Genomic DNA, 18,983 nt, shown 5'->3' on the forward strand with positions numbered 1-18,983 from the left:
GAATTGATGGGTGCTGACGAGTTGATGGGTGCAGCACACCAACATGGCACAAGTATACATATGTAACAAACCTGCACGTTATGCACATGTACCCTAGAACTTAAAGTATAATAATAATATAAAAAAATTGTTGCCCTGAGTTAGTTGTCTTGGAGACAACTAGATATCTATTAAGGATTTTTTTGATTGTTGTAAAATTCGAGATAATTTAAGAAATGTTCCTTTGCATTACCTGCCATACTTAGTACTGGTTTTCAAGGCAACCCTGTGGATTAGGTAATTACTATTATTATTTCAGCTTTAAATGGAAAATCTGAGAATTACAGATATTCACTTGCTTGTTAATGCCATATGCAGCCACCTAGTGTCAAAGTCAAGACCGCGTTGTGGTTAATTTCAAGCTCATCCCACGGTACTTTACTGTCTCTTATTGGGTTGATTAAACTTTGAATAATTTCCACCATCTGGTTCACACTGCCACAGGCAGGGTTTCAGTTGAGTCTCTATAACTGGCACTTCATATGCACATAACAAAAAAAGGGCAGTGGATGAAGACACTGACAAGTAAGGTCAAGGATGGGTAAACCTAGAAGGAAGAAGAAAGTGCACACGGGGTGCTGAGAAAGGCAGGTGAACCAATGGAAGAACAGCAATGGAGAATAAGGGCAAGTTCTCAACGGGAAATCATGACTAATTTACAAAGATTTCGGACGAAGGGTCTACCACAATCCTATAACCTCTACATACACATAGCACATTTAATTTCAATAATTCTACATTGCTATGAAACACTTCTTTTAATCCTTAATGAGACCAGTGAAGGAGGAAATGTGTAACTAACTGCAGGGACAAATATTCCACTCAGATATAAGAGTGGGAAAAAGTAACTGCCTGTTTCACAAATTTAGCAGTGGCCAATAGTGGGTTTTTAAAAAAATGTTTTTGTATTTTTTATCATTATTCTTATTTTATCCTCAAGTAACAGGAAAAAATGTAAAACCTTATGTTCCTGATATAGTAAATAGCTGAGATTTGGAAAATGCATTGGATTTTGACATAATTGAACACTTAGTGTGCTATACTTAAAGATGAGTAGGTAGGATGTTAATGAGTACATAACAAGAACTCAAACGTTGTCAAATGTAATAGTTAAACCTGTCAAGGCAGGCAGTTTACTTAAGATTTCTCCACTAAACACAAGTCTTGGAAAATGCATCCCTTTAAAATACTTAAGTACTTTTTGAAATGCATTTAAATTATAATTTATTATCAAATAACTGACCAATAAGACATCTCTGATCCTTGGCCTGATAAAATAGATCAGTTACTCTCTGCATATAAATGACTGTAAAGAATTGGTAAAAGCACTTTAAGTCATTCTAAATATGATGACACAATTTACTTTAATGGTGGTGTTGATCTAGCAGAGATGTGGTGTGTGCTTCTAATAGAGAAACTAAAGATTAATGAAATGTAATTCCAGATATCACAGTCATGCTGTGCCATTAGGTAAAACATCCTCAGCCAGGGAAAGAGAGTAAAATAGCCTGTCTGGTATAGGGAATTATATTCATTTACAGTGTTAAATTCCTTCTTCTTCTTCTTTTTTTTTTTTTCTGGGAGCTGTTCTCTCAAACACTTGTGTTCTGATTAATTTCTTACTATGCCACTAGGGATTTTCACTGCATAAACTATGTAAATAACATGTAGTATTTGGCAAAGTGATTGCCAAGGATAGATACTTTCCTTGATGCATGTCATTTGTACTCCATGCTTAAGCTTCTGATGTCCATGAAATGTGTGTTAACGCAGGGGTGTTTACTGACAGGTGGAAAGGAGAAGAGCCTAGCTTTCATCTACAATGAGAGGGCTTTAATTAAAAATATTTATGGCAAAACAAGAAATGAGAATATGGGAAAAACAGATTTTGATTGATACTTTATGTGACAGAATTAATAGATGTAGCTTGAAAATAATACAGCCTATTGATTGATGTTTGAATATATAAAAGTGGCTAATTTTCAAAATTGGCTATTGTTTTCATCATTATTGTATAGATACACAAATCTTTTGGTGTTACAAATAGCATTTTAAAAGTTTAGGTTGTATTTTAAAGTAAAATATTCCATAAAATTTTGTGTTCATTTTATCAAAATTTATGTTTTCATTAACAAGTTATAGTGATCATTCCTGATATAAATATTTTTATTAAATGTGCAACAATAAAGTTCAGATTTTATTCTCTGTGCTCTAAATTTGGTTATTAATAAAATCCAGACAATGAGAGCTCAAAACATAGGCTATTAGTTTGTTTTGTTTTGTCTTGCTTTGAGATTGAGTCTTAGTCTGTTGCCCAGACTGGAGTGCTGTGGCTGTTCATAAGCATGATCGTAGTGCACTCCAGCCTTGAACTCCTGACTTCAAAGCATCATCCTGTCTCAGGCTTCTGAGTAGCTTGGACAACAGGTATGTGCCACTGTGCCTGGCTCAGGCTATTAGTTTTAGAGGTAAAATAGTTAAAACAAAATAAAACACCCCAAAACACACTGATATAAGTGTATATGTTTGCAGTTAATATGGAGTTTGCTACAGGTTTGACTATAAGTCCTACTAACGATATAGAAAGCAAGCAGTTCTGCTGAATATGGCCATCAATTTCAAGAGAGGCAGAGAGGTAGACAGGTACTGATTGATTCATATCTACATGAAGAACTAAAGTTACATTATTTAGCTCTAAGTATTAGGTCACATCTACAAAACTTTCCAAATTAACTTACCCCCACCCCACCCACAACCCCAGAGAGAAGGGTTTCGCCATGTTGGCGAGGCTGGTCTTGAATTCCTGGCCTCAAGTGACCTGCCCCCCTGAGCCTCCCTAAGTGCTGGGATTACAGGTGTGAGGTACCGCACCCGACCATGCCCAATTACCTTTAATTCACATTTGGAAGCAGAAAATGTCTTTAAAAAATGGTGAAATAAAGAAAAACTGTGGAAATAAAGAGTGAATATTGTAATATCTAATACTATAGCTAGGTGTTTTGTTTTGTTTTGTTTTAATTAGTTTTAACAGCCCCAGAAATAAGCCAGGGGCCTGAAATATGGATTTTGTTTTGTATACACCTATTTCTATTTAGTAGGTATCTTGTCATGAATCATCAAAATTGTTTTAAATTGGCATGATAGTCGTGTAATGGAATGTTTACTCTCTTAAAGTGTGCTCAGTGCAATCCCCACATTTAAATTCATTTGTACGAACATCACAGAGCAACAATTGCAGAACTGATGCAGCAGAAAGTTATTAAAGTCATGAAATGGAAGAATCTCTGTGGTTATGAAAGCCGAACTTACATTTCCTCAAACTAGACACAATGTGGGTTCCTAGGAAAGAGGGAGGAAACTGAGCTTTATTACTCAGTCACTGGTCTGGGATTGTTTTCTTCCCTAAATGCTCTAAATGAAGCCAAAGAAAGGCTATTAGCCAGTCAGCCATGGTTTCCTTTTATTACTGCTTAAACAAGTCAGTGATCTGGAACCAAAAAAGCTCTGCTCAAATAAGAATTTCACTGAACCAATTGCAAATGGCATTAGAATGAAATTGTTCAGAATACATTTGATGGTAATTAACATTTTCTGCTGTGAAAAATATTGTCTTGAAGTGAACCATTTGGAAACTGGAACAAATAGACTCTGGGCAGATTCTAAAGTTTGTATTTTCAAATCAGATGGGTTATTCTCTCATTATAATTTCCCTATTGTTAAAATAGACGGGGACACCAAGCTTGACATCAAGGCATTCTCTTTTCTCTTTCTGATTGGAATATAAATATAAAGACTATAAGGGTCATATAGATAAATTTTTAACTTAAGAAACCATATTTAAAACTTTGTTTCTATGTATGATATGATGTAAAAAATTACCTCAAGTTTTCTATTTTAGGTAGTGATGAGATGTTGCTACATTTTAAATATCAGGTCTAAGAATTTATGTTACTTCCTCCCAGAAAATTTTTCTTCTTTATTATTTACGAATAAATAGAGGAACAAACTAGCAGAATTATCAAGAAAATCTATCACGTTAAATGACTGAAATATCAAACTAGCAAAATGTTGCTAGTATTTGGTATCTGTAAGGATAATTAATATTTATCAAGCCATCTATGATTTTAATGATGCTGAATGTTGTTCGTGCACAAAACTGTTCCCTATAATAAATAGGTAGGGTGTGGGTCACCTACACAAAATGAAGTGAGACAATTATTTTCAAACAATGCCACGAATGCAAAATTACTGCATTTATGTGAGTATTTTTTTCTACATCCATCCCTACCATCACTTCCAAACTTTAGTTTGGAAGTGCCAAAATTTTGTTTAACAAAAGTTTCATTTCATGTCACCAAAATAAGAGCATATTCAAAATAGAGAGAGATAGAGACAGAGAGAGAGAGAGAGAGAGAGAGAGAGAGAGAGAGAAAGAGAGAGAAAGAGAGAGGCTTAGTCCATCTCTAATAGTATTTACTGATGACCAGTTATTGTGATGTTAGGAACCAGTCATACACTGGTAAAGCAAAGGTAAATTTGACCTAGAGTTGCTGTGAAGGAACTCACTTCTTGTCACAATTTTATGACCAATATTATTACATGAGAATGTATGGTACTTTCCTGCTTTGTCATCAATTTTATGAGTATCATTCTGTCTTTTATCTGCATGCTTCCTTAAAGCCTTCTTTTGCTCACATTTTTTTTTTCTCCAAAGTCCTCTATCACTTACTTCTCTCATGTATTACCTTTAGGGGCACATAATTATACATTGCTTTAAATATTTATTTATATAATTTTTTCATGTATTAATGGTTATTGCTACATCTTACATTTCATCTGCAGTGTTTTGCAGATGGCAGATACTTATAAAATTTGAATGAATGATTAAATATTGAGTAATTTATATATATCTCATATAAGCATCTAAACATGTTAACACACAAGATAGTAAAAGCAAACCAATCTTTTGGTGGAATGTAAGTGCTCATTCCATATGGTGGCATGGGATCGATATGACAATATAACTACTATCTTCAACATAATGGTAGCTCATTTGTTACATGTTCTCAAATACCCATAATTAATCTTTAGAACCTTTTCATTGTTAAAGTCACTCATTTGAAAAGTCTACTTTTTTTCCTTGAAGATTGGAAGCAGAAAAATACATAATTTTGGAAGTAAACCAAATTTGGATAGACTCTCCAAACTGATTTGCTGATATAAATTTGGTAAAAGTATTAAGTGTGCTTGGAAGAAAATGAGAAACGGAAAAAGTACTGTGTTTGCGGGATCAGATCCATGCAGAACTAAACACATAAGAGATTTAACCCAAACAAACGCTAAGTCAGTTTCCAACCACCACAATCCAAAGAAAAAAGTGTTGTTTTTTTTGCATTAAAAACAACAGTGTAGTGAAAAAATCCCTATAGAAAGTCAGTGGATGTTTGTTATTACTTATTATCATAGGCATTTTTCTTTTGTCTTTGTTTTTCTGTCAAATCCCTAATCTGAAAGTAGTATAAAGTGATTGTCTTCTTTGACATGGATAATTTGAATGGTAATGGGTTTTGTTCTGAAATGTCATGGTTCGAATTTGACTTAAGAGCACAAGTAGACACAGGCTCGATTTGGTCCTTTTGAGTTAAAAGATCTTACAGGACATTGTGAATCTTGGTCACTTCTCAGCAGTAACACATGAGTGGTTCCATGAAAGGAACATACTCCCAAGTCTTACAAAGGTACTGTGATAGTTAATATTGAATGCCAACTTGATTGGATTGAAGGATGCAAAGTATTGTTCCTGGGTGTGTCTGTGAAGCTGTTGTCAAAGATTCACATTTGAGTCAGTGGACTGGGAGAGGCAGACCCACTCTCAGTCTGGGTGGGCACCGTCTAACCCGCTGCCAGTACAGCTAGAACAAAAGCAGGCAGAAGAACGTGGAAGGATTAGACTGGCTGAGTTTTCCAGGCTTCATCTTTCCGTCACGCTGGATGCTTCCTGCCCTCAAACATCGGACTCCAAGTTCTTCAGCTTTCAGGCTCTTGGACCTACACCAATGGTTGCCAGAGGCTCTTAGGCCTTTGGCCACAGATTGAAGGCTGCAGGATCAACTTCCCTACTTTTGAGGTTTGGGGACTTGGACTGGCTTTTTTGTCCCTTAGCTTGCAGATGGCCTGTTATGAAATTTCACCTTGTGATCATGTGAGTCAATACTCCTTAAAAACTCTGTTTCATGTATACATCTATCCTAGTAGTTCTGTCCCTCTAGAGAACGCTGACTAATACAGGCACTATTTAGGACAAAAATATTTTAGGTGATCTAGGTCTATATGTTCAAAGTCCAGGCTTGATTAGTCATTGCTATTAAATTATTTTTAAAATAGACACAGTAGGTTTCAGACTTAACTAAACTCTTAAAATTACTCCTTAAGAAGGCCACAAAAACCTCAGGGCTCCCTCCCTAAAGATTACAGACCATGCCACATGGCCAGTAAAACATTTGTTTGTATTCCAGTGAAAACAAAATGGAAACCAGCTCCTTTATTACTTTCAAATATAAAAAGATACTAAAATGATCATTAATATGCTCGATAACAAAGGTGAGTTTCATTGTGGATTTATGTGTAACATGTAATATTTTGCTAGCCTCCACTTGGCTTATATTTTAAAGTCTTTGATTTTCAGGAAAAAAAAAATACCAGTAGGTTGAGATAATGAAAATAAGCCAAAGGAAGGTCTACCTGAAAATAATTATTGTTTTTTGTTTTGTTTTGTTTTTCTAGAGACAGAGTCTTACTCTGTTGCCCAGGCTGGAGTACAGTGACACGATTACAGCTCACCACAGCCTCAATCTGTAGGGCTCAAGAGGCCCTCCTGCCTCAGCCTCTCTAGTAGCTGGGACTACAGGTATGCACCACTGTGTCCAGCTAATTTTTGTTTGTTTGTTTTGTTTTGTAGAGACAGAGTCTCGCTATAATCCTCAGGCTTGTCTCAAACTCCTGGCTTCAAGCAATCCTCCTGCTTCAGCCTCCCAAAATGCTGGAATTATAGCTGTGAGCCTCCACACCTGACATTAATGATTTAATAAGACAAAATACACATGAACGTTACTTACTAGGAAGTTCTGGTGGAGGAGTTGGCACCAAAGTTGGTTCTGGATAAAGACTCCCATTGCAAATCCCATGTGTTAGGCTAATGTCATCCAATGCTATATCACTCAGGATCTTGTTTTTAAAAGCATTAAAAGCAACCTGCAATTCAGAGAGGCATATGAAATGATTTGATTCCATTCTAATCTTCTCTGACTTGATTCTTCTTGTGAGCCCAAGAGAGTCAATATTGTCTAGAGATTCAATGTTGTCACCTCAAACTATATGGTGACCAGTTAATACATAGTGAAATCTTGACAGACCATGCTTTTTAAATCCTTCTGCTGAACCCAACTCCCTTATTATGTGTTCACACTGGCTAAATTTCCAATGGTGTCTTCCTTCTGAGTTAGTCAGTATTGTTACAGTTTCTATCTCTCTGTCTGTCTGTGTCTTTTTTATGATATTGTCATACTCCAGTGTACTCTATCATGAATATATATCATCTGGCAGGAGAAAGCAATTTTCTCCCAAATTTCTTCTCTCAGCAATATTAAACATTCAGGTAGTTTTCTGCCTTCTTAGAGCATATAAAGCCTGAAGAGAAAACACACCGGAGGTGAAGGGGACGAGAGAAAGTATGAGTGTAAAATGATCATTCAGGACCAGCTGTTACTGGTCATAGTTCACCCAGGGTGTGATGTGGGATACTGTGCAAGGGTGATGCCTGGAGGACACAGAGCCAGACTTGGAAGAAAGGTCCAGTGGCCAGAGGTAACATATCAGGTTCTCAGGAGCATTGCAAATCCCATATGTTAGGCTAATGTCATCCAATGCTATATCACTCAGGATCTTGTTTTTTAAAGCATTAAAAGCAACCTGCAATTCAGAGAGTCATATGAAATGATTTGATTCCATTCTAATCAGAAACAGTGGGTATTTTAGCTGTACTTTCCTGGATCCTGTGCTATGTAGAAGAGGAAAGACATAAATTGAATATCTGCTATATGCTACTTGCTATGCTAGGCACATGGTATACATTGATCTTACTTAATTTTCAACACTCATTCATTCACTCATTTGTTTATCCATTCCACCTACTTCATACCAGACATTATTTCAGTAAGTATTATTTTCTTCCTTACACATATGACCTAATTAAATTTCAAGGAGACTATGGTGACTCGTTCATGATTTCACAACAAAATAGCAAAGCCAAAGTGCACATATCTGTAGAACTTGACACTCTTGCACCACCCCATGAGCTGTGAGAAAATGGACCCAATTATATTACATTATAAAAGATGCTCAGTGAGTGTAGCCACATTTGGCCACTGCAATACTGACTTCCCCTTCTGCTCTCTCTTTTCTCCCTGGCCGTTCCATTTAGCCTTCTTTGAGTTATCAGAAAACAAAATTGGAGAGGAAACGTCCCATAAAAGGATCAAATAAGAAGACAGAAAAGAAGGAAAAAGAAAGAGAAGGAAAGAAAGAAAGATGGGAGGAAAACAGTTGAGAGTTATTAATTATTGCCTACCTTACACCAAGTCATGGGGAAAATCTGAAGCCTTTGATGATGGCAGTGTCTGTCCAAATATACATCTTCTGAAAGTGATACTCTCGTGTTTGAAATTACCAATTTAAAACATTATTAATTTGGTCAAACTAATAGCCTCTATTATGCCATATTTTAATTGCAAAGACCCTCAGGAAGAGAATACATTAAAGTGTTATTTGAAAAATTAATTCACCTTAATGTGAAATAAATGATCAGAGACTTCCCAATGATACAGCTCATATAATTTATTCCTAAAGGAAATATGTGGAGATTAAATCAGAGTGGGGCAGGATGGGTGAATGCCGATGGGTGTAGGTGTAGAAAAGGGCGGGGCTGCCCTAAGTGGTATTTGTGAAAAGCTGAAAATTGTAGGTAGGCAGAGGGCTTAGAGATAAATGGTTGGCCTATGCTAGAAAGTTGCTGAAGGAAGTCGAAATATTCTAAAAGTCTTCAATGTATTTTATGGACCATTATAAGCTGTATTTTCGTTAGCACATTGTTCCTCAATGATGGTTTTTAATAGGCTAATGAATAAATGAAAATTAAATATTCAAAGATAAAATATGAGGTAGATTGGGCAAGTAGAGAAAGTGACTTGATTATCTTCAGAAAATAAATTAATTTTTTCACCGTATCATTCTAAATATAATTGTACCACCACAAAAAGAATACAAATATAAATAATAAAGTGTTTTGCAAACCTTAAATTTAACTGTTTCATTTAGGGTTACTTGTCCATAATTCCAATTTTCTCCATAATTTCCTTCCTTTTGGAAAACTGTCTTCTCCATATTTTGGTCATTGCTGATATTAATGCTTAATTTATATACATTTTCACCATACATATGATACCTAGTTTGGAAAGAAGCAAAAATGTTTGGATTCCTACAACATTAGACTAAGTCCTTTTCAGAGCTTTTTAAATTCTTTACTTTCTTTGAAACAACCTTTTTTTCCCTCTGGGTTTTGGAGTTGCTGGGGATGGGGAGAGGAGTCTATCAATGCTTTGTTGCTTATCAGTTGGGAAAGTAATAGTATATGCATTAAAACTTCAGCCAACATCTTAGTGAAATATGAGCCTGGTGGCCTGAGCAAGGCAATGTTACCCATTAAATAAGACAGCGTTTAAACAGGTGTCTACAACATACCAGAAACTAAGGCAAGCTGGCTCCAAAGTGGGGTCCAAGGGGAGGCTTAAAAGTCCCACATGTTCTTTTCTCCCTCCTGGTCCAGTTGGGGTGGAAATGTAAAATCCTGTAAAAATAACAAAAAAAAGTTTTATTTCACTTAAACATTGCATTTTCATTGTGTGACATGTAGACTTTGTAAGCAGGAAAGAAAAATTTTAAAATGAAAGGTTAAGAAAACATATTTTGATATAGTGGACAGGACACTAGACTCGAGCTCAGAAAGCAGTATTTTGCCATAACAGATTGTTATTGACAAAATAGCTTAACACTGGGCCTCCCACTTTATTAAACAAGAGCCTTGAAGTGGAGTACCACCAAGGATATATAAAATTCTGACTTATTATGAGTCACTAAATAATCCAGCCCAGTTCCTGACTTAATTCTAGTTTACTAGATATTTTGATTAACTCACATCTTTAGAGACAGTCAGTACATGAGGATATTTAGAGATGCTAGTGGACTAACTCAGAATATACACATACATATATATATAAATACAAAACATTTAAGAGTTTCTAAGACTTTCAGTTTTATATTTCACTGAACATTTCATATCTCTAAATAAGAACGTGCCTTATTTTAAAACAGTCTTATCTTTCTTTAGTCCTGTGAATGATAGGTAATCAGATCACCGAGGAGCAGGAAGCATGCTAATATGTATAAAAGCTTTCAAAATAGCACAAGGCTCTGCATAAAGTACTTTTTGGTCTGAAATTCATTATTCCAACCAATGATTTCAGTCATTCGAAGTTTGCGAAGGGTTACTGGAATAACATCTTGAACATTTTCTTAGGGGAATTCATTCTATTCTTAGTTTCCTGCTCACATATTGTGACAGGAAGCAAGAATCATGTAACAAGATATTATATAAAGCAAATGTGATGTTGGATTAATCTAATTTGATTGGAATGAAATTTTTTATGAGATGCTGAAATTTAGTGTTTACTTGAAATCAAATATCTTCTCTCTTGTGCTTTCCAACAGAAAAATATAGGCAATGTTGCATATAAACTTTAAACTCATTCATTTATGAGATGCAAAGTAAGAACAAGGCATAAAGAAAAGAAGCTAGTGGAACTGCCTGTAGATATATCAATGGATATTTAGACCAGTGAGGCAAAAATTATTCAGAATAAATGAATGTTTTATCAAGGTGAAATTATGGTCTAGTGGCTTAATAAATGTAATATGTACTCATTTATTTGCTTTATATGACAAACTGTAAAATAATACTGTGTTTAACATTCTGTATTATTAACACATTACTCCTATTTTATATAATGCTGTAACATTTCATGAGTACATATCTTAGCTATTTCATGAGTGTTCTAATTATATGAATGGAGAAGAGTGGCATAGGTACAGAAGAGAGGTCCTAGAATCTACTCTCTAAATGCACAACTCCAAATCACTTTTGAATGTACCTTACTTTTGATTACTTAGAACGTAATTGGGGAAGAAATAATTGAAATACCACTGAATATCATGAATAAATACTCAAATGGTTAGCCTATTCAGAAAAATTTCTGATTAGCTACAATTATATAAACACACATTATGCTCCTATTTATGTTTGGTCATGTTCACAGTCAATAGTTATAACTAATTTGAAATAATTTGAAACTGTTTTTCACTTATTAAGCAGTGATCTATTTGCAGTTTTCAGTATGATCAAAATATGATGCTGTGAGCTTTTTTTTTGTCAGTGATCAGGTAAAACATAATTAATTATGTAGACTATAGTACCTTATAAATCTTGTCTAGAGTAAATATCATATTGGTTGCATATTACTGAATATAGTAAAATAATATATAACATTAAATTGCTATTTTTGTGATGTCGACTCCATTCTTTAGTTAACAAATTAGAAGATGAATAAAATCCTTCATAAAATGCTAAGGTTTAAGAGTAGAAATTTGTAGTTTACATAAAACTGTACTTAGTCTAACCACTAATTGTCCTTAAATTTCATCTATGACATTTTACCCTAAGGGATCACTTGATCTCTGATTAACACATGCCAGATGCAAAAGAAATTATTCTATTCCAAGGCATGCCATTCCATTTCAACATGATTAGAAAATTATTTTCCTTTTTTAGAAAAATAAGCTTATGCGCACCTATTATATCTAATTTTGCCTTGTGGGACTATTTGCAATATAACATATTTGTTAGCTCCACAGAAGTTTAAAGGCCACTATTACATCTCTCCTAAGTCTTCTCAGTATTATCCATCACTTTTTCTTCCTTAAATAATTTTATTAAGGCACAGTTTCAATTTGCTTCTTTAATTTGAGAAGCTGTCAATTAGTTGTACATTCAGTTGCTTCCACTTAAAGTACGGAAACTCACATTCACACAGCATGTCTGTTGGGCTATCTCATCAGGGAGCAGAGTGGAAACATCCCAACGCATGGAATTATTACTGAAGATAGACCATCACTGTCACTATTTCCAAGTGCATCTCACTTCCAGTTCTCTGATTCTTCATGTGAATCATCTCTTACACCATTGCTCAATAATGCTTTCTTATGCACAATCAAATTAGCCCCTTGTTCAAGATCTTTTATTATCTCTTTATTTCTTATTCAACCAAATACAAATACAGTCTGATATTTGAGGCCCCTGTGTTATGTCCTCAATGTCATTTTCCAGCCGTTGCACTTATACTTCATCTATTTCCATACAGCACTTCTGCAAAATTAGATAATGTTAATATTTCCAAACACCTAGATTTTTTGACAGTTTGTGTCTTCTTCTTTTCTCTTTTACATCCTTCCACTTCCCCTTCCAATTGTACCTTGTTAAAATCCTATCAATTTTTTGAGGTCATTTAAATCAAATTGTCATCTCCTTCAGAAAGCCTCCCAATTAAAAGTGACCACTTTTTCTTTTGAATTCTCAGTGGCACTGTGAACTTCTCTGATGCCATTTGGTATATTCTGCTGTGTATTTTTTTTTTTTTTTCTAAGATGGAGTTTCATTCCGTCATTTAGGCTGGAGTGCAGTAGCCAATCTTGGTTCACTGCAATCTCTGCCTCCTGTGGGTTCAAGTGATTCTCCTGCCTCAGCCTCCAGAGTAGCTGGGACTACGGGCTCATGCCACCATGGCTGGCTAATTTTTGTATTTTTAGTAGAGATGGAGTTTCGCCATATTGACCAGGCTGCTTTCAAACTCCGGGTCTCAGGTGATCTGCCTGCCTTGGCCTCCCAAAGTGTTAGGATTACAGGCATCAGCCACTGCACCCAGATTGTTGTATATTTTATGTTTATATGTGAATTTTTCAACTTGCTAGAACTTTTGGGAACAAGAAAGACACTTTGTTTTTTTTTTTTTTTTTTCTGTCTTGATGTGAATTAGCTGTCTGTTGTTTAATATATTTTTGTTACAGATTTGCTTTGCTTTTAAATTTATTACATTTCTACACAAAAGGAATAATTAAAGAGTTTTTTTTCATAACCACATGGGAATTTATATGGTCAAAAATAATTTCTTTTAAAACCCTTGACTTCCTTGAAATGTCTTCTAGAGCTCTTAGAATCAATCTTAGTCAGCTTAAAACCCAGGATATTGGCCAGCCGTAGTGGCTCACATCTGTAATCCCAGTGATTTGGGAGTCCAAGGCAGGAAGATCACTTGAGGCCAGGAGTTTGACAACATAACGAGGCCCCATCTCTATAAACATTTTTTTAAAAAATTGCCGGGTGTGATAGCACGCACCTGTGATCCCAGCTAATCAGGAGGGTGAGGTGGGAGTATCTCTTGAGCCCAGGAGTTTGAGGCTGCAGTGAGCTATGATTATGCCGTTGTACTCCAGTCTGGGAGACAGAGTGATCCTGTCTCTAAATAAATACATAAGCCCCAGAAAATTGAACACATTTTGTTTACTTAAGCATATAATGAATCTCTTTTTTGAATGATTAGGTTTTCTTAAAACTTCTTTCCATCACTTTTCTCCTGCTTATCTCTTTATGAATTGAACCTAACCTCTCTCCACCCAACATCCTAATTAAAAAGCAAAACTTCTGAGCACGTGCTGATCTAATATAAAGAGAGCAGGAACTGGAGAGATAGCAGAACTTCCTGAGAACCTGGAAATCCCTCACAAGAAGGAAATAGGCTGATATAAATTGTTTCATGAGTTGTAAGTACATACATAAAATTAGCTGAACCTAGTAGATAAATACTATTAAAAGCTTAGACTGATGCATGGCCTAAATTCAGTCAGAGTCTATCAATTTTAGAAAGCATATTATTTTCTAAAATTCAGCATCATAGGAAAGATAAGAAAATAAAAATATTACTTTTAAAACATTAAAGTTACACTTATTTTAGAAAAAGTTTATATGCTAAGTTAAATGAAGATATCTAAAAGAAGTAATATAATTTTAAATATTGAGCAGAGTAACTATTTTCCTCCCCAACATATGACTTAGAACAGTACCACAGCCAATTTATGTTTCTTGAACACTTTTGCAGCATGAAAAGAAAGTAGTTGTAATACCTAACATTTATATAGCACTTCCTATGTGCCAGGCATTTTTCAGAGGTTTTTTTTTCTAAACATAGCAATCAATTTAATGTTTATTACATGCCTCTAACGGCAGGTCCTATTGTCTTCAACCCCACTTTCCAGATAAGGGAATTGGGGCAGAAATAGAAGATAGGAAACTTGCCTAAATGGCAGGGCTAAGATTTAAATCCGGCTAAAACTCCAGGGTCTATATTTTAATGGGTTTTACTGCTAAACTATACTACCTCCCACAGTATTACAAACAACTGCAGTTTCATTGATAAAGGAAAGGAAAGATACATTTTATTTGAGCTATGTAGTCCTCTGTGACCCCTACATTTCTGGAGTTTCCACATATTGTGAACCTCATTTTTCCTGAGCTTTCTAAATGAATGGGCCACTTCTGAGCACCTCAAGATGCTGTCTTGCCTCAACACCACCTTCTCCAACAATTCCCTTTGCTTCTAAGAGGTACAGAGAAACCCTGACTGTTGACAACACAGAAATTTAGAAGCCATTACTGCACCAGGAGACAGTTCTTCAGAAGGACTAGAAAAGTTAAGAGCCTTAGGTGTGCTTACCTAAAGCAGTATTAACTCAAAGTTTGTCTGTTTCATTTAGTCTTTTCTGTCACTTAAGGTAAAGGCAAAGAACAAAACAACAACACAAACAACAAACCTGCCTGGATAAGAGGAACATTGAGAAATATTTAATTCTCTTTCATTTCAGAGATAGGATGTTCTGACACATAAAAAAAACAGGCTAGAAGAAAATGCCCTTTGGAAAGGAATGACTGGTTGATTATGAAATCACAGGTATGAAAGTTGGAGAGGAGCTATTAAACCCTATCACCTGTCCTCGTTATATGACTTGTCTAATTTTAAATAACTCCTGCTACTCCTCTTTCTCCTGAGACTTCATTTCAGACCCAACTATTTAAAACTTCCACTTGACATTCAACCCGTTTCACTTTGTCCAATTTCATCTTATTTCCTTAGTTATTTAATCCGTTGGCAAGGCGAAACCATTTTCCCCTGTAATGTATTTATACTCTTCAGATATCAGTGGAGTTATCTTATCTCTTATTAGGATGACATAAAAGTGGAAAAATGATAATTTGAACATCAAAGATTTCAACTACATAAAAGGTATCTGTCATAGTCAATAGATACAAATGCTTTTTGCACTTTCCTCTAACTACTCTTGTCCAAGTGTGGTAGAAACTTTTTTTTATTACAGTAAAGAGAAAAAAAAATAGATTATTTGACTGTTTTAGGCCAGACCCCTTCAGAGAGGTGGGGTGATTATCACGTAGGGGTTAGTTTTCAGCTGTGCAATTAGTGATTTTTCCATGGAGAATCAGGCTCTGGGAAATAACTTATTCAAAGAAGATTAATTATGTATGAGAGTATTCATGTCATCATTTTCAGTACTAAACATTTTTGTCTTATGGGGTTGGCCATTTACATACAGCACTTTTTTTTATGCAAAGGTCCACACTGGTGACTCGTTTAACTGGATTCTGTTGGCTTCAGTTAAAAAATATATTCAGAATTTGGCCTTTTTTCACCACATCTGCTCCCACTGATCTGAGTCTCATGACCTCTTCTCTAGTGGCAATGGCCTTCTACCAGTCTCTTTTCAACACTCTTGCCCTTGCACAAACTATCTTCCAACAGATCCATCATGTTCCCTCTGCCTGGAATCATCTGTGTGGCTAATTCGTTCAATTCCTTACAGTTTTGATTCAAGTGTCACTTTTTCAATGAGACTAACTGATCATCCTCTTTTAATTTGTAATAGCATCTTAGCCCCACCCTCCCCATCCTCTTATAAAGCTTCACATTTTCCCAAAGTACTTATTCACATTTAATACACCAAGAAACAATTAATTACTTTATATATGTACATTTCCTATTTTCTGGTTTTTCTTGCTATAATTTATGCTTCATGAGAGCAGAAAATCTGGTTTATTTTGTTCACAGATATATTCTGAATGACTTGAATAAGGCCTCAATAAATGCTTCTTAAATAAAAGAACAAAATAAATAAATTTGAAGGGGCTTTTACTGATGACTCTGAAATATATTAAAAGTAGTCACTTTTACTAAAACTATTTTATTAAGTTGAAATAGTGTGATGAACCATATTACAATATTCTAGGGATATCATTCTTTCTAAAGAAGTAGGATTAGTCAGATATATTTCTTTCTTGAAAAAATTTAACACTTTAAAGTCCTTTAACTAAATGTCACTCACAATTGATATTAAATCAACCACTTAATTCTCAGGTCTTAAAATCAGGAATATTTATCTTTGTAACAGAAGTGGCCATTAATAACAAATTGCAATGTCAATGTGCTTAGAATTTTTGTTTACTTTAGAAACTATTTTATTCAGTCAATAACTTACTCAGAAATTACTTGAGTCAAAGTTGTAGATATTTATTTACATGTTCAAAAATAATTTTGCCTGTCAATTAGATTCATGCACTGAGAATGTCTGATACGGTTTGGCTCTGTGTCTCCACCCAAATCTTATCTCCACTTGTAATCTACATAATCCCCATGTGTTAAGGGTGGGACCTGGTGGGAGTGATGGGATCACAGGGGTAATTTCTCCAATGCTGTTCTCGTAATGGTGAGTTCTCACAAGATCTGATGGTTTTATATGTGTTTGACATTTCTTCCTACACACACTCACTGTCCCTTGCCTGCAGCCGTGTAAGATGTGTCTGCTTTGCCTTCCGCCATGATTGTAAGTTTCCTGAGACCTCCCCAGCCATGTAGAACTGTGAGTCAATTAAACCTCTTCCCTTTATAAATTACCTAGTCTCAGGTATTTCTTTATGGCAGTGTGAAAATGGACTAATATATGCCCTATTAATTCAAAGACAAAAGAGACTAGGTTTTTGTTCCTGAAAAGAACACTGTGGTAAAAAGAAACAAATAACTGAGTAAATATAATGCTATGTGATAGGAAAAACAGAAGCGGTGCTTAGAATATTTAAGGGAAAAAACATTTCAACTTGGAGGTTTGTGACAGACTTCGTGGAAGTTACTGTATATGGTCTGTATCCTTAACACCTAGAACCATGGCTGGTTAAAGGTGGCTTTTAATGTTTATTTGCCTGAATGGAATAGTATTCTCATCAGTAACCTATCAGCAAGTCATTTTATAGGATGAATTTTGCCTAAGACAATTATATAAATGCTCAATTTTCACTGTTTTTTTTTTTTTTGTAATTTTCCTTACACGTTCCTTCTAAGATTTGTAACTCTTATTTCAGTGATTATATTTGGCATTATGAATATGTGTTCCAAGACTTTCATGACTGATTTTCTCACTACAAGTTCCTTAGCTTCTAATATTTCACCACGATTTCTAGTTTCTAAGCAAAATATTATTGTCTCTAATATTTCCACCTGGCATCAACTCGAATGTCTCATTCAGATGAAAACCGTACTTGGAAGTCACAACCCCGCCCTATTATCATGCTTTGGAATCAGACTTCCATAGGGCTTTCCAGAAGAAGCAAATCTATCTTTGTTTCAAGATAATGCAATCTTGTATGTTGAAAATGCTAAGGAATTCTTTAAAGAAACATCAGAGCTAATAAGCAAATTCAGCAAGGCTGCTGCTGGGTCTAAGATCAATATACAAAAATCCATTTTATTTCTGTGCACTAGCAATGTACAATCAGAAAATGAAATTAAGACAAAAGAGACCAAACTCCAGAAAAGTTAATTGCCTCACACAAGTCTACTTAGTTAATAATAAGTGGCAAGTCTAGGATGACAACCTAGTCTTGTCTCTAATGGCCTCTGTGTACTTTTCAACATTTTGCAAATATACAGGGTAAGCCAATATATTTCTTGAAACACACTCACTTTTACTTGCCTGTTTGGTTATCATTTTTCATTTAATTAATTCATTTTCTTAAAAAATTCAAAAGACTTTTGCATTTAATACTGCTCACTTTACACTGCAGAACAACACATAATCTCTTTCCTTTTGATTTATGAATTAAAATCCTTTTGACTTCTGAATTAAATGAATTATACCTGAAGCATTGCCAAAAGTGTGGTCAAAATTGGGTCCAGTAAAAGGAGGAAAGGTGCTTCCCTGAATCCTTTCCCATTCATTGTCATCATTTAGATCCTGGACCCAGAAACAAAAGCCATCTTCAAAGTTACAATTAATTTTCTCATAATCTGTGAATGAAAAAAAGGAAGAATAAAAAACAAATTTAGTCCACAATGTGAGTAGTTGTATTAGATTGTATTGAAAATAATCTAACCAGGCCGGGCGCGGTGGCTCAAGCCTGTAATCCCAGCACTTTGGGAGGCCGAGACGGGCAGATCATGGGGTCAGGAGATCGAGACCATCCTGACTAACCCGGTTAAACCCCGTCTCTACTAAAAAATAAAAAAAAATTAGCCGGGCGAGATGGCGGGCGCCTGTAGTCCCAGCTACTCGGGAGGCTGAGGCAGGAGAATGGCGTAAACCCGGGAGGCGGAGCTTGCAGTGAGCTGAGATCGCGCCACTGCACTCCAGCCTGGGTGACAGAGCGAGACTCCGTCTCAAAAAAA

General features: G+C 35.3%; 1 protein-coding gene across 1 annotated transcript in view; it reads right to left on the reverse strand.

Moving 5' to 3' along the window:
* Window positions 1-18,983, reverse strand: part of TMPRSS15 (transmembrane serine protease 15) — a 142,816-nt gene that overhangs the window by 68,872 nt on the left and 54,961 nt on the right. Inside the window, exons 10-13 of the mRNA XM_017893781.1 lie at window positions 18,456-18,605; window positions 9,835-9,940; window positions 9,388-9,538; window positions 7,155-7,290 (exon numbers count right to left, since the gene is read on the reverse strand). Coding sequence (XP_017749270.1) covers window positions 7,155-7,290; window positions 9,388-9,538; window positions 9,835-9,940; window positions 18,456-18,605 — 543 coding nt within the window. The remainder of the gene's footprint in view (window positions 1-7,154; window positions 7,291-9,387; window positions 9,539-9,834; window positions 9,941-18,455; window positions 18,606-18,983) is intronic.

The sequence above is a fragment of the Rhinopithecus bieti genome, unplaced genomic scaffold (assembly GCF_001698545.2).
Source record: "Rhinopithecus bieti isolate Rb0 unplaced genomic scaffold, ASM169854v2 scaffold_24256, whole genome shotgun sequence".
Classification (NCBI taxonomy): Eukaryota; Metazoa; Chordata; class Mammalia; order Primates; family Cercopithecidae; genus Rhinopithecus; species Rhinopithecus bieti.